This window comes from Phoca vitulina, unplaced genomic scaffold, assembly GCF_004348235.1.
Source record: "Phoca vitulina isolate PV1807 unplaced genomic scaffold, GSC_HSeal_1.0 scaffold34, whole genome shotgun sequence".
In the NCBI taxonomy this organism is placed as follows: domain Eukaryota; kingdom Metazoa; phylum Chordata; class Mammalia; order Carnivora; family Phocidae; genus Phoca; species Phoca vitulina.
This window is the reverse complement of record NW_022589737.1, coordinates 7,579,334-7,594,112: the sequence shown is the minus strand read 5'-3', so window position 1 is coordinate 7,594,112 and position 14,779 is coordinate 7,579,334. Positions and strand designations below refer to the sequence as shown.

The window sequence follows — 14,779 nt, the reverse complement described above, 5'->3', positions numbered from 1 at the left end:
GCAGCTACTAACTTAATTCCCAGAATCAATCAGAACAGATTAGAATTATTTAAATGCTATTTGGTATTAAAATCTATTTTTTCTCTTACTTGTGACTAAAGGAAAGGTTTGGGGGGTAGGCATGGTGGGAAGAGAGTCCCTAAAACACTGGTTGGTAGAATTTGGAATTATTTAATACTAACCCAAAGTGTTTTGAGCTTTTTTTTTTTTTTTTCTATCTTTTCTTTTCATGATAGCTGCACTAGGCTGCCTCCCAGAAATAATCACACATAAAAGCCTTTCCCTAACCGGGCTTGACATTTTGCCCAGGTTGCGAAGTGGGGTGTTTGGACACAAGCGGGATGCTGCAAACCTCAGCCACTTCTTGAAGGCATTGGAGATGCAGTCCTCATGAGAGCCACCCCTCCTTTGCTTCTGTTAGGAGGATGAAGGTGGTTTCCTGGGCCCATCTGTCATCAGAGCACATCCACAGAAGAACCCACTTCACCCCAACGAGGGAGCTAAAGGGCAGTAGCTTGAGTCAGATGCGCATTCGCCTCCATATTCTTCACACCTGAGCCAGGCAGGCTCTCTTGCCCCTCACCCCCACCCCCCGCTTGAGAATGAGGTACCACACCAGGTGAAGAGGGACATGGAACACTTTTTAATGTCAAGTCAGAGACAACCCCTCCCTCCCCTAGCCCCCAATCCCACTTTCCCTCATCACATCCAGGACCCCTCCCCGAGGCCTCTCCCGTTCCCAGACTTCGGGGGAGGAAAAAAAGGTTATCTAAAAACTGCATTTTCTTCTCTTTCATACACACACACACAAAGGTGGGAAATTAAATAAAATGAACCGAGAGGATTCAATTCTCCAGTAGTCACGAAGGCATCAGAGATTCCCATAATGGTCTAAAGCAAGTGGTTACTAACTGTTTAGTTGGTTCAGTTGCTTGCTGTTTGCTCACGCCCCGAGGCATGATGGAGAAGCCAGGCCTCCTGTCAGGGCCTTCGCCTCTGAGAGCCACACCTGGAAAACATGCTGCGCCTGGTGTTAGTGTTTTGTTCTGTTTCTCTTTTCACTTTTTATAAATGTCTCTGACGTGTAAATAACCCAAGAAAATAAAAAGGCAGGAGCTGATTACACAATTACCAGTAAACTCTATCATCTTTTAGAAGATCAACACACAGCTAACGCCATATACAGCATGCAGTAATGTCTGAGAAAGGACCCTGCTGAGAAATAAAACGGCTAGAACTCTAACAAAAAAAATATATGTATATATATACTGTATAATATATGTCATCAAAAGAAGCATAGCCAACGAACTCAAGATACAGTGCAGATCACCCTTCCATTTCTAAACAGCAGGTCGAAGCATAGTGTTGTCTGCATTAAATGCCAGGATAAGGAGAAATCTGTAGCGCTGGTGGAGATGTTGGTTAAACTGTATGTGGTTTTTGGTGGATTTGACATATCCTCACCAGGTAGTTTATGCCCGGTGTGCGGTCCACCAGTTGTAAACCTAGTTAAGAAGTACACTATTTTTAATGTTTAACAAACATACTTCTCCTCACCCCTTTCATTTGTGTATTTTTTAGTCCTGTCTTGTTTTTGCACTAAATTCTAGACTCATATCAGAAAATATAATTAATAAAATTAATAATGAACCAGAATCCCTTATTATCCATGATGTCCACGTAGTGAAACGAAAACCAAAAAAAGAAAAAGTTTAACAATATCTTGTGTGACTGTTGATTGTGGGACTGTTGTAGCTGTCAGGCTGTCTTGTTTAGTTTCCGTTTTCTTTCTTTCTTTATTTTTCTTTAATTTTGCATTTTGTAGCACACGCAACAGTGGCACAGTCTCTGAAAGGGGCCACGGGGGCACAACTGGGCCTGCACGACTCGCTCTGTGTTCATCTCTGTTGAATTTGGGATGGCCGGCTCCAGAATTTTCCTCGCTGGGGGCACGGTAGTGGGCAGAGTGGCTGCGCCCGGCCCACCCTGGTCACAAACAGGTCACAATGCAGCTGCGGGTGGGTCCAAAGCCGGGCATGCGTTCTTCCCGTTTTGGGCAAAGAAAGAAAACTCAGCTGTGCCTACGGATCCGCAAGGCCTGCAAGGCGATTTTCAATTTCCCTTTTAAACGTGTTTTCCCAAAGTATTCTTTGTTCCCCTCCCTCGAATTTGTGTCCCATTAGGCTCTGTGTCTCGGAATTTCATTTGATTCTAGCTCATAAGAAACGGGGGTGCTCTTGTTGCTGTGGGAGATGCCGTTGCTGTGGGGCGGGTGGTTGCCGTGGCGGCAGCTTCTCCCCAGTGAGGCAAGTGGCACTCACATCAAAACTTGAGGAGTAGGTGCAAGACCAGAAGAGGTAGCAGCCAGATGCAGCCTGCCCTCCTCGACGTCCCGTTGTTCACTTCGCTGACTGCGCCGGGGCCTGTGGAGAGAGCACACTCGTCATGGGCCGCCTGGTCTAAGAGGGACCATCTGTCACCCGATCACCCTCTAACTGGGACATTTCATGTTCCTGCTCCATACGTGGGGGGGGGGGGGGGCACTAGAAATAACCTTGCACAGCTTGGATCCCGTGGATGCACACTATATAATGGGGAGCTTTCCTTTGCACGAGAGAACACGAGGCTCAGGTTCAAGTGTGCTGGTGGTCACGACTCCTTTGCTGTGTGGTAACGTGTTAAGGCCATGGCTCAGGTCAAGTGCAAGAAGAAGGTGGCAGAATTAATCCATATTCTATAAAGAGCTTCGAGGAAGTGCGACCCTTGTAGTGTCTGCATCATCATCTGACCACTTCTGAGCAGTCCCTGCCTTGAACACGCACATAACCCTCTAGCAGCTCGCTCTGTTGTGCAGGGAAGGACCCGCTGGACACAACAATCTGTCTCCCCTCTGCTGTTGCGTCGGACTCAGCGTCCATTCTGTCAATCACTCTATCTCGGGCCAGGCACTGGGCTTCCACCTGCAGCACTTGGCCTCTTCCCCATCTGGACGAGGTCACAGCAGCGCTAGCTCAAGTATCCCGTCCCTGAAAGACCAGAACCAGCCCGCTGGACATCGAGGTGGCATGAAGTAAGGAAATAGGTAGCCTTTTGCTGTGTACCTGCAAGTGAGGGAAGGCTTATGTGGACACTAGGATGCACAGCCTGCCGCCGTGTACATCTGCGGGTGAGAGGCGCACCTCACTGCAGACAGATACTCTTGGGAGACAGGACCAAATGCAGGAGGCAAGGAAACCATGAGGTGCATGGAATTTCCCAGCAGTTTCTCTATTCTTTGAAACATAAGCGTTCTGGCCAAGAATGCCTGTAACAAATGGAGCATGATTCATGGACAGTACACACAAGTTTGGAGGCTCAGATGTGTTGGGTACCTAATGCAGTGGGGCACCTTGTCAGATTGGACTTGCTCTGGAAGGCTCTGTTGCCCTGAATTTAACAGAGGTATTTAAAGCTCTGTCCACACTGGGCCATGTCCACACTGGGGTCAAGAAACAAAGCCAGAATGTGCTTGTCTGACTTGGATGCTAAGAATCAGAGACATTTCTGGCTAAGGCCGATCAGCATCAAACCAGGCTTTCTCGATTCCATACAGGATGATTCCGTCATGTCCCAGAACCCCTGGCCTGGAAGCACTGCCCATCTAACTTTCATTCCTAGACCTTTGGGTCTTAGAATCAGAGATTCTAGGGCAGTGGCTAAAGAGATGGTCATGAGTTCGAAATGGACCGGGTCTTCCAATCTCATGTGTCTGTGCTGTCTGGTTCACAGTATTCCCAAGGCCAGGGAGTGTAGGTTCTCATGTTAAGAAGCCCAAAACACATGTATTCTGCTCTCCACCCAGCTGGGAAGTAAACCTCTGGGCCACACAAAACAAAAGGCATCTGTCATGGAATGCACTCCTTCTCCCAGTCCTCAGTGGGATATAGGGGACAAAGGAGCACTCCTTTTATGCTCCAATGCCTTACATTTTAACTTCAGAGATGGTTATCATTTACCATTGATCACTAATTGTCTCTGTCTTGTAACATTTAACTAGTATGTTTCTATGTAAACCACCATCAGGACTCCTTTTTTCATATTCGATCTCTGTGTTATCCTTAGAGCATTCTTTGGAACCCCAGGAGAGAAGCCACTCACCATGCCTTCTAGGCTGAGGTGGTCTGTTCTCTCCCTGGAGGAAGCCCTGCTGCTCTGGGCCACTCCAAGATCCTTCACATCAAGACCTTTGCCCGCGACTGAGGCTGACTCTAAGCCACAAAGGTTGTTTCTGAGGTCAGTGGGCCAGCAGGTCTTTGAGGAGCTGGGTTCCATGTTTAAGTGGGACAGGCCTGGTGGCTGCACTCCATCTTCCCATGCGCAAGGCACGAGGATTCCAAAGGTGTTCTGCCTGCCTGGCACAGAGTGCTCCTGGCCAGACACGGATCTGTTGGTGCCTAGCTCTCTTTCTCTTGCCTGTCTTTTGCTCTCTTGAACACTTGCACACACAGCTTTGCAGCCCACTCCCCCACTCCCTCCAGCACATTCCCACTCTCACTTCCAGCCCTGGCCAAGGCTCGGAGGATGCCCTGTGGTAAAGGAGAAGAGAATAAATGCCAGTTCTCTGCATTTCATGGCTCTGGGCTTCCCACCTGCATTCCCTCCTCTCGGGGCCGCCCAGCTCATGGGAGTTGCCAGGGAGGAAAATGGAGAATGCCACAAGCCAGGCAGACAGCCCAGCAGGGACCCAGCTTCATTACCATGTAAGAAAAGTAGAACCGTGTTTGCAGCCAGGGCTTCCGCCGTGCTGCATGGGAGGTGGCTGTGGGTGGGCAAACAACCCCCAAGGTACCTCACAATGGCTGGAAGCCTCTGCAGGTGCGCGCTCTGGGCACCCTGTCTTTGGCTTCATTGCTAAGCCCCTCAGAGTTCCTTTGTGGCTCTGTTGCCTGCTGGGAAGCACCACAGAGAGCCTGCAGAGAGGGGTCCTGACCTGTTGTGTCAGAAAACTCTTCCCACAGAAGAAAGGCAAAGGCCACCAAGTGTGCTGGAGCCTCCTCTTGCCTGCATTGTTACCCTGGCCAAGCTCACAGAGCCTCTCTGCTGCTCTCCTGTCCTAGGCCCACAGGGGACTGTCACTCACTGCGTGGGACCATGTCCAGCCTGCCCCCGCCCCCCTCCCCCACATTCTCTCCCCTCACCCTAACTCATCCTTCTCTTGGGCACGTCCAGGAAACATGACCTGGACAAAACTGATCACAAGGAGGAGGAAACAGGGGTTGACCCCAGAGAAATATCGAGACAAGGGTACTACTCCAGCTGTCCTCTGCATCAGCTCTCCTTTCCATTGCCATAAAAGTTCACAGATTGGGCCTTGCTCCCTGTGGCCTTGACCCCTTGAAGCTATTCTTTATGCTAATTCCAGAGCCGTGTTGCTATGAGTCCACGTTCATCATGATACTAACCTATGTGATTCCTACAGCCTTTACAAAACTTCCCAACTCCTTGGTAGAACATTCCCTACATTTCATCATCTGCTTGCCATCTGCCTCCTCAGCCACTGTTCCTGCCACAAGTTCTTTGGTTTCTCCCTGCCTCCCAAGCACACAGGCGCCAGGTACATGCGTGCTCACACAACTGTGTGTGTGTGTGAGCCAAAGTCCCTTTCCTTCCCATCCTCATACCCTCTGCCCCCTGCCTGAAGTGCTCTTCACCCAAATCACTCCTTCCAGATTCCGTTCTGGTCCCCAGTTACCTCCTCCAGGCAGCCTTCCTTGACTTGGTTGCTATTTTGCTTCCATAGCATCATTTGCATCCAGCTTTTAAAATACATACCATCTGTGTTATATTTCTCTCTATTTATCTAACATGTATTTCCTCTTCTGTGTTACAAGCTCCTTAAGGGCAGGGTCTATCTAACTGGGCCCATGGCAGGTATTTAACAAATGTTTATTGAAAGAATGAAGGAACCAGAATGTTTTGATGCATACTGATGTGTTCATGTTACTTTGCCTCTGTGTTTTCCTTTCTCTTAAGATTCTACTGAGAGAAAAAAGCAAAGACCAACTGAACCAAAACAAAACAAAACACTCTTTCCCTACCTTCTTCTTTATCTCAGTTTTCTCTTCCAAACACTCTTCACCTCTTTTTCTATTTCCAATAAAAGTCACAGAAAGTTCTTACAGTTGAGGGAAAGTATACATAGAAGTAAAACCATATCGATTAGGATTTCGGGAAGAGTTCTTGCAGTTGGAAGGGTGTCCCAGCCCCCTCAAAGACACTCAGGTACGAGATGAGGATTATTCTCCTCAGCTCTCATATGTGGAGACTTAGCCTCAGAAGGCTTAATTGACTTCCCCAAGCTCACTTGACTTCTGTCTCCAAATACAATTTTCTTTCCACTAACTCGGGGCCGCCACTGTGTGTAACCCACACATCTTCCAAGAACGAGGAGAGGAGAGGAAGTGAGGCCACGGGGCCCGTGCCACTTGGGCACTGGGACAAGTGGGGCCTACACAGGCTACCCCCGGTCACCAGCATATGAAAGAATTTCATGAAATGAGGGCCTTTTGTCCAGGCAGGTGTGGATCCCAGCATCCTGGGGCGGGGCCCTCTCAGAGCCTGCTCTGGCCAGAGCAGCAGCTCAGCCCATCCGCCCATCCTGGTGACACGGGCCACACAGATGAGGGCTGTTCATCATGCAGCCACGCCTCCACTCTGCCTCAGATGCTTTTATTCCCTTTACCTCATTAGAGAGCTGTGGAGGCCTAAAGAGACTAATTACCAGGACAGTTAGGGTCCCAGAGAACTGTGATGAGTGTCAATTTATCCATCAGAAACATCTAGTGGGAATGAAAGCCTCAAATAAGACATGTTTTATTCGGAGCCAAGTGACTCACCCAAGAACCTCCCCCTTCCTTCCACTTTCCCCTCCCTCCCATCACTTCCCTTCCAGCTCCAAGTTAGAGAGAGAGGAAGAGAGAAAGAGAGAACAGGGTAAGCAAAGACAGCATGCAAGGCCAAGGTCTAAGAGCATCTGCGTGTGAGGAGAGGCCAGCCTGGTATGGAGCAGCCAAGACGTGCAGCTACTCTGGGCCCTGGCACGTGGCTCATTAGTGCCTCTAGCAAACAGCAGTTAGACGTCTGTGGGTGGAAGCTACCCAGGGGGAGTGGCAGGTCCTTGGAGACAGGTTAATCAAGACTGGCACAGAGATGGCCCAAGGTCAGGGAAGGATCCCACTGGGCTGCTTCCTGAGGTTAGCTCAGAAGAGAAGGCATCTGGGAAGAAAGTGAAGAGTTTGGGATACCCATCCCCACCCAGGAAGAGATGCCTGGGAATAAATATACCAACCTTTCCAAGGGGTCAAAGTTGTAGTTTTCACCTCTAAAAGAAATTAAAAACAAGCCACTGTTAAGGTAGAAAGCAGTCAGAGGCACTTGCTTTGCCCTTGGCTCTTGCTGTCTTGACCACAGCCAGCTCTCCTTAGTGCAGCCCTCCACTTTGCTGGGAAGTTGCCATAAGGTGGAGTGGGGGGGGGGGGGGGGATGGAGCAGGATATGAATGATGGTCAGATTGGATCATTGATCCAATGAGAGCCAACGCATCCATCTGATCGTAGCAGGAGACTCGGTACACCTTGGAGCCTGAGGCCCCAAGCCGATAAATACTTCTTTGTACAACAACTTTCTTTCTTTGGCCACCAGACTATCCTCTAATTAGTTGAAGTCTGTAGGTCTTAAGTATAAAATTGGCTGATAACAAATGGATTATACTACAGCAATCTGAACATAGGTGCCCATGCTACATTTGAGATGTAAAACTTTGGGATTTATCTACCCGTTTTACAAACACTGTGCCAGAGGGCCCAGACCTGTGATGCCTGACCTCCCTGGATGACTCAGACTATAGCTAGCTGGTCCAGAGGTGCAACCTCAGGCAATAAGACCCACACCTATTCTGCTGCACTTGCACTTGCTAGGTAAGACCTGCCTGTGGAAATTTACTGGGATGCCAGCTCTTCTCTGATGATTAGGCCACAAAAGACCCACATTTCATCAGCTTCAAGCCTTCAGAACAATCCACAGAGCCTTTCCTGCTAATAGTAGATGTCCTGCCCAAGTGGCCAGAAGTGGTCCCATCTGGAATATTTTACTTCCCACTTTAACTAGCGGTCTCTGCAGTTGTTCAGCCTGGATGCAGAGAAGATGCAAAATCCTTTCACAATGTGTTTGTGTATCAAATCAACATGATTAAACTTTAAACATACTTTTATTTGTCAATTATACCTCAATAAAGTAAAAAAAAACAAATGCATGAAATTCTTTGCATCAAAGTGATACCATTCTCTGTGCAAAGGTCCTTGCATATAGAAGGAAAGACAACCTAGATATAATTCAACCTAAACTAAACTAAAACATCTGACCTACTTGAGATGAATACATATGTATGCCTTCAAGCTCTCTATCTATGCTTTCAAGGCACCTGAGATAGGATATCCCTCTTGACCAAAGGGGGCAGTAACGATGCGGGAAGCCATTCTGAAAAAGATGTAAGGGGTGATGTATGATCAAAGATCAAAGGCATGATTCACAGAAGATGTCAAGTTGAGGTGGTAGAGAAAAGCCAGGAATGCTGGTGCCATGGTGTCTATCCATGTAGCGAGGACAGTCCCTTGGAGTGATTACGGGGGCCTCGAGACCCACCCAGAAGCAAAGGTGGGGCTATTTTCATGAAGTGTCTCACTCAGGTACGACTGACTTGAGTCTCTGTACCAAGAAGAAGGGTGATTGGCAGGAGGGAAAATGAAGAGGGACTCATGGAATGATAAAGTAGTTCTAGGCCTTCAACCCCAAACCACAAGCAGTGCAGATGTAGGTTACGTGTGGGGGAGGGCAGCCACTGATTGCTGGGGTGCTGATTTAGACTCTGCTGGAGGAAGGACACAGGGGAGGGTTCTACTTGGTAGTTTGGTTTGCTGGAACTATCAGAAAGAGAAATTAATTGAAAGCGTAAGTTTCCACAGTGATCTAGATACCAGTTGTGATTTTCTGTAAGGCAAAGATCTATAAACAACTTCAGCTGGATTGTCCCCGTCCAGCTACTCTTTTCCCTGAATCTCTAACACACACTACCTGAATGAAGGTCAGTACTCTTCAGTGTCCACCTTGGCAAAGAACTATTTGACATTGAGCCTTAGCTAGAATGTATCCTTGAGCTTTGCTAGATAGCAAAGTTTCAAAACTTCTACTTAACGGAAATGTCCTTCTGTCCGCCTTACATATCACCACAATGAGGGGGGAATGTAGCCAAGATATTCTTTGTATTTACCCTGATGCTGCACTCCATCCCACTCCCTTTGACTTGGTACCAAGGAGAGATGCAGAAATGCTAACACGTTTTCTATATCATGCTTCAGATGGTATCACTGTTGCACCAGGTTGCAGAAGTGTGGACCTTGTTTGAGCCTTCAAGGTGAGTTGTAGCCACCCATAAGCTCATGTTACTGAGTTCATTCTTGGCTATCAAGAAAACAAACGATCTCTGACAATCCAAGCATGTATTTTCCTTGCCAAGAACTTGACTGAAATTTGTGATCTTTTTGTTGATACACTAATGAGGAGCCAGGTAGAATTGGATAAAATATTCAAAATAAAGAATGAATGAAAGAAAAGAGAAGAAGACAACAAAAAAAAAAAAAGAAAGAAAGAAAGAAAAAGAAAAAAGAAACACTCCCCTCAAGCCTCTAAGTTAGTATCTCTGGTCAATCCATAACGTGATCTTTTTGCCACCAAAGCCAATGTCTGCAGCTAAATCTAAGTACCGAGGTAAGCATGGGGCTTCTGTCTGATTCTAGTGGGCAGAGGAGAGCTGGTTTCACACCAGGATGGATATATTCACTGTCCAGAAAGAGGATGAGAGAACGTCTTTTTATATGTTCAGTGTTTAGACACACGTGTCATAGAAATGCTCATTGCTGGAAGGCTGGGCATAATTAACTACCTTTAATCCTCTGCAGGGAAGAACTGATCACCTTTTCTGCTGCAGTTTTTCCCTCCTGATACACAGAGTTTACTTACTCCCCCATTCTTTAATAAGTTGGTTTGACAGTTACTGTGAGGTTCGCAGGCATTAATCAGCCAACCTTTCCCAGCCCACTGATACCATCAAATCTTACTTCATGCCTAGGAGATGAAAGACAAAGGACAGTGGATGGGAAATGAACAGCTACCAAGACGCTGAGTTGGCAGTGTGGGTCCCTGCACACTTGCCTGCAAGGGAGCTCGGTGAGGGATGGTGGCGCATCCCCGAGTCCTTATTTATCATGGCAGGAGTCCTGCACCACCAAATATTCATACGAGAGGGTGACATGCAATCTGTTGTGCTTGCAAAAGGGGAACAGAGAAATACTTCAAGGGTGGCAGAAAATGCAGAGGAGGGATGAAATTCTCTTATCAGAATCTCTCTAGTCCATCCAGAATCGAGTAACAAGATAGCTTAGAACTTCTCGTAAAGCCAAGTGTACCCTGTCCGTGGAAATCCATGCATTTGTATAAATCTTGCTTGGTATTTCTGAGATTAGATGAGCATAACTTAGGGGTATTCCCTGAGAAAATAGTTGACTCTCTATTCTGTGGGAGACTAGCAAAGGAGGAGGTAAAAAAAAAAAAAAAAAAAAAAAAAAAAGAGAGAGAGAGAAAGAACATAGATGAATGGGAGAAATGCCCCAAGTGCAAGGTCTGTTTTCTCTAAGATTCTTCGGTTGTACAAAAGAGTCCAATAGCTATACTGAAGACCACATGAATCCAAATCTTGGAACATTCCAGATGTCTACAGTCTATAACTTCTGGCAATGACCCATTGCCCTGTGCTCGACAAGAAGGATGTGGGGTTGAGAGCAGCCTGAGAATCTGAGTAGAGAGCTGGCGTACAGATCCTTTTACCCAAATTCATGGTTGCAGCAGAGAGGAGTGAGGCAGGACAGCTTTGTCTCAGCAGGTGGGGCCTGGTCATAAAGTGTCCTGCCACTTTATGGCATAAACCATAAAGCAAGGGGGATACTGACCTTGCAACCATAAAGCAAGGGGGATACTGACCTTGCAAGGCAGTGCAAAGATGGGCCCCTGCTCAGCAGCTAGAAGGCATGTGTTTGTTTCTGCTCTGTTTTGTTATCATTGGTACTGGTGTGGGATCATGCCCCCTCTATCAGGTGAGTACACCTTTAGGGAAAGACTAACTCCTAAGCAGATACTGCCTATATTAAAAGCTCCTATTCCCTCTGGAAATAAAGAGCTAAGTGATCAGAATGAGCTCGGTCACTTCTGAAAGGACAGCCTGTAGCACCATCTGTCTTCGCTCCAGTCCCTCATGCCTCCCTTTTACCATTTATGGTTCGCTACTTTCCTAACGCTCTTGATTTTAGTTAGATCTGTGGCTATCCCTGCACCGGGGTTCAATAAACGTAAGTTGAATCATAAATTGGACCTGAACGCTTCCATTGACTTCACTTTTACTTTCTATTTCTTTGTTGCATTTTCCTGTTTGTGGGGCATCACTATGGCACCCTACATCACTAAGATGAAGAATGTAGCCCTGAATCTTTTCATGATAAAAGTATTTTTCCTCATCTGTCAAACAGCTTCACATGCAATTTATCTCCTTCCTTCTCCTTCCCCACCTTGCAAGTCTACTGCCGGCCTCCCTTGAGTGTTCACATGGCCAGATGGGAAGGGATGCGGGGGGATGGGTGTGGGGGTGGGTGAGATGAGAAAGGTCAGGCACTGGGGTGGAAGGTGGGCAAAGCCTCACGGCTGCCTTTCAGCTGGGCCACTCTATGTCAGCCCTGTCCTTCGGAGGAGAACTGTAGCATACTCAGCAGGGATTCAACTCCACCACTCGGCCAGGCTCACTGCTGCCCAAATGCTCAGGCACAGTCTTAGTGAACCACCTCCGCTAGGTTCGTGGACTTTTGTGAGTCACTTATGGTAGGCTAGTGGACCTTGAGAAAATTGGAAAGGCAGTGCAAAGATGGGCCGGTGAGGCAGGAGCTGTATATGGGGAAGGGCTTGAAGTGGAATAGGACGTAAAGGGGCTGGGGAGAAGAGCTCTGACGTGGCACTGAGGGAAATTCCTGTCTTTCAGTCTGCATCTGGGGTTTGGACTGGAATAATTCAAAATGCACCTGACAGTTTCCAAAGCCTTTTTACTATGCAGTTTCAGCTGAATGCTGGAACAACTCTAAGGTAGATAAGGCAGATCAATTCTATTTTATAGAAGAGGAAATTGAGTCTCAATAACGTTTAGTGACTTGCTCTAGAGCACAGAACTACTAATTGTCATGCTCTGAACTTGATCTCAGCGGCATCCCATTCCAGGTCATTGTTCTGACTGTCATGCATGCTGCACCCTCCCTACCTGCCTTTCTTAGAGAACCTCTAAATGGAATAGGACGTAAAGGGAGGGGTGCTGATGCATTTTGAACCAGCTGATGCATTTTAGGGAATACTTAAATCTTCATGCACACAGTGTTTTCTTCTGTTGCTCAGGGCCCACTGATAGGATTCTTGCTATGAAAATTGCTCGGTGGGTTGGACTGTCTTCCTATTGGTTCAGACTCATGCTCTCTATCTTTGACCTTTACACAGATCTCTAGGCTTTGAGAAGTTAATGGTGTTTCTTTTCTTTTCCCCCACCTGGCCCTTCTGGGGAAGTGTGGGCTAGGTGTGAGCAGAGAGAGGAGAGCTACCCCTGGAGCTCCATCAGCTCCAGTGACCTCCTCAGCTTTTGCAAGCATCTTCTAAGCAACTTCACAGATAGGTAATGTGGGGTGGGGGAGGGGAGAGGGGGACTCTGGGAGGAAGGAAAGGGGAGAAAAACCATAAAGCAAGGGGGATACTGACCTTGCAACAAAGTTGAGCTTGTAGGCTCATTTAGTTCTAAATCGGGTGAGGGACATACAGGAGAGAAAAATGAAAACAAACACATATATTATATACAGCCGCTATATATTTGTCATATATAGTTTGTATACTGCCTTTCACATACATTTCTGGGGGAATGGATAAATAAAGGAAGACACAAAAACCAAAGGTGGTAGGACAAGATGCATCATGAGAAACACTAATGTGCCTTATGCTTCCATCCTCGGATGTGATGGTTGGAAAGTGAGGGAACTGGCCACTCATACATTTCCCAGAGGTGGGGGGCTGACGTGGTAACAAAGGACCAAAGTCCCTTTCCAGGTGAGGTTTCTGTCCCACATCTTACCCCCATTGTCTCACTTCGGGAGACGAAGAACAGTAATTTCTGATCCCATAGCACCACAGCGGGAACAAGATGGCGCCAAGAACCACCATGATTTGGCGTTCTGGGAACCCTGCAATCCCTGCAGTCTTAGGGAGCAGATGCTCAGGACACTACTGGTTCATGATAGGAAGGATGACCCTGCTGCATTTGGATATGGCCATGATGGAGCCTCTTTGCACAGTACTCCTCACTTTCCAACGTTCAGGTCACATGATGAGGGCACGCAGTTTGTGTGAAAGGTGGTAGCAAAATGGTGATAACGTAGCTGGCTTTCTGTGATGCTATAGGAGAATGGACTGCATCACAAAGTTCACGATTAGCATAACACAAATGCTGCTTTCCCATCGCCACAGTCTGCTTGATGGGTCTGGGCTGAGGGTCTGCTGATAATGGGAGATGACATGGAAAACTCCAGTATAAGTTTGTATTTGTGATTGATGGTGGGCCTCCATCATGAATTTTGGGACTGCCATGTCTGGACTAAACCTCAGCGAGAGCCAGTGGGGTGGAAACACCCACCTTGCACACTAATGACATTTGACCAGTTCCATGGAACTATGTCAGCCATGGGGCATTTCGGTGATGGGCTCCTCACAAATTGCCTCTCATTTGAGGCTTGAAAATTGCTTTCTGTTGGATTAATTTTAGAAATTGCTCCATGCTTTTTCTCCCTCTTAGAGAATTAGCATGTGAAGAAAAGCTTGGAGATCTCTACATTAAAGAACATTCCCACGTGTACTCCATTCATCTTGGTTGACCCAGTCTTTCTAAACTTATCTGAATGCATACTGTCACTTTTCCATGTATTTTTTTTTTTTTTTTTTAGAGAATCCTGGACTCCAGAGGGCTGGCAAGTGGAGGAACGTCCCAATGACACACACGGTGAATACAGACAGACCAAAGGTGGGGAGGCAGAGGTTCTAATTGCCACGCAGGGGTCTGCTGAGAAGAGCAGATTTATGGCACATGCTTTACTGCATTCCTTCTCACAAACACCAGCTATTTCACTCTCAAAGTTTGTGCCTTCTCCCTGTTCTCATCTTCAGATGGCTTAAGGGGAAGAGGCCAGGGAATTACACAGTAGTGATAAAGCCAATTGCAAAACCATGTCATGCATCCAAATCAGAAGAATGAGGAGGTCAGAGGAGGAGGAAGACTGTTTATAGGAATGAGGGCTACTGTGGGCGGGGGGCAGGCCTGGGGAGGGGTGGACAGTACCGCTAGGAGAGCCTCAGATTTGCAAGGCCAAGGAAGGGGGGATCTATTCCTTTATAATCCTGGCCCTTCTGTTTCTGCAGAGAGACGCCTGCCAGAAAGCCAAAAAGGCCTGACAAATGTGAGGGGCAATTATGACTATCCCTGTGTGAGAGATGTCAGACAGATCAATCACTCTAATCACAGCTCTGTCCATTCTGAGCTACCAGCTCTGGGATCAAGGGCAGCCTTCCCCTTCCCAGCCCCCTTGGATAAAGCTGGGCTTTGTTTTACGTGCTGGATAGA

General features: G+C 47.3%; 1 protein-coding gene across 10 annotated transcripts in view; it reads right to left on the bottom strand.

Moving 5' to 3' along the window:
* Positions 1-1,442: 1,442 nt before the first annotated feature.
* Positions 1,443-14,779, bottom strand: part of NTM (neurotrimin) — a 953,201-nt gene continuing 939,864 nt past the window's right edge. For 4 of the 10 annotated variants that reach the window (XM_032426117.1, XM_032426124.1, XM_032426115.1 and 1 more), the window contains exons 8-10: positions 12,874-12,909; positions 7,328-7,360; positions 1,443-2,423 (exon numbers count right to left, since the gene is read on the bottom strand). In XM_032426117.1, coding sequence (XP_032282008.1) covers positions 2,323-2,423; positions 7,328-7,360; positions 12,874-12,909 — 170 coding nt within the window. In that variant the 3' untranslated portion in view covers positions 1,443-2,322. The remainder of the gene's footprint in view (positions 2,424-7,327; positions 7,361-12,873; positions 12,910-14,779) is intronic. The other 6 variants (XM_032426116.1, XM_032426121.1, XM_032426118.1 and 3 more) reach the window with 3 other exon arrangements.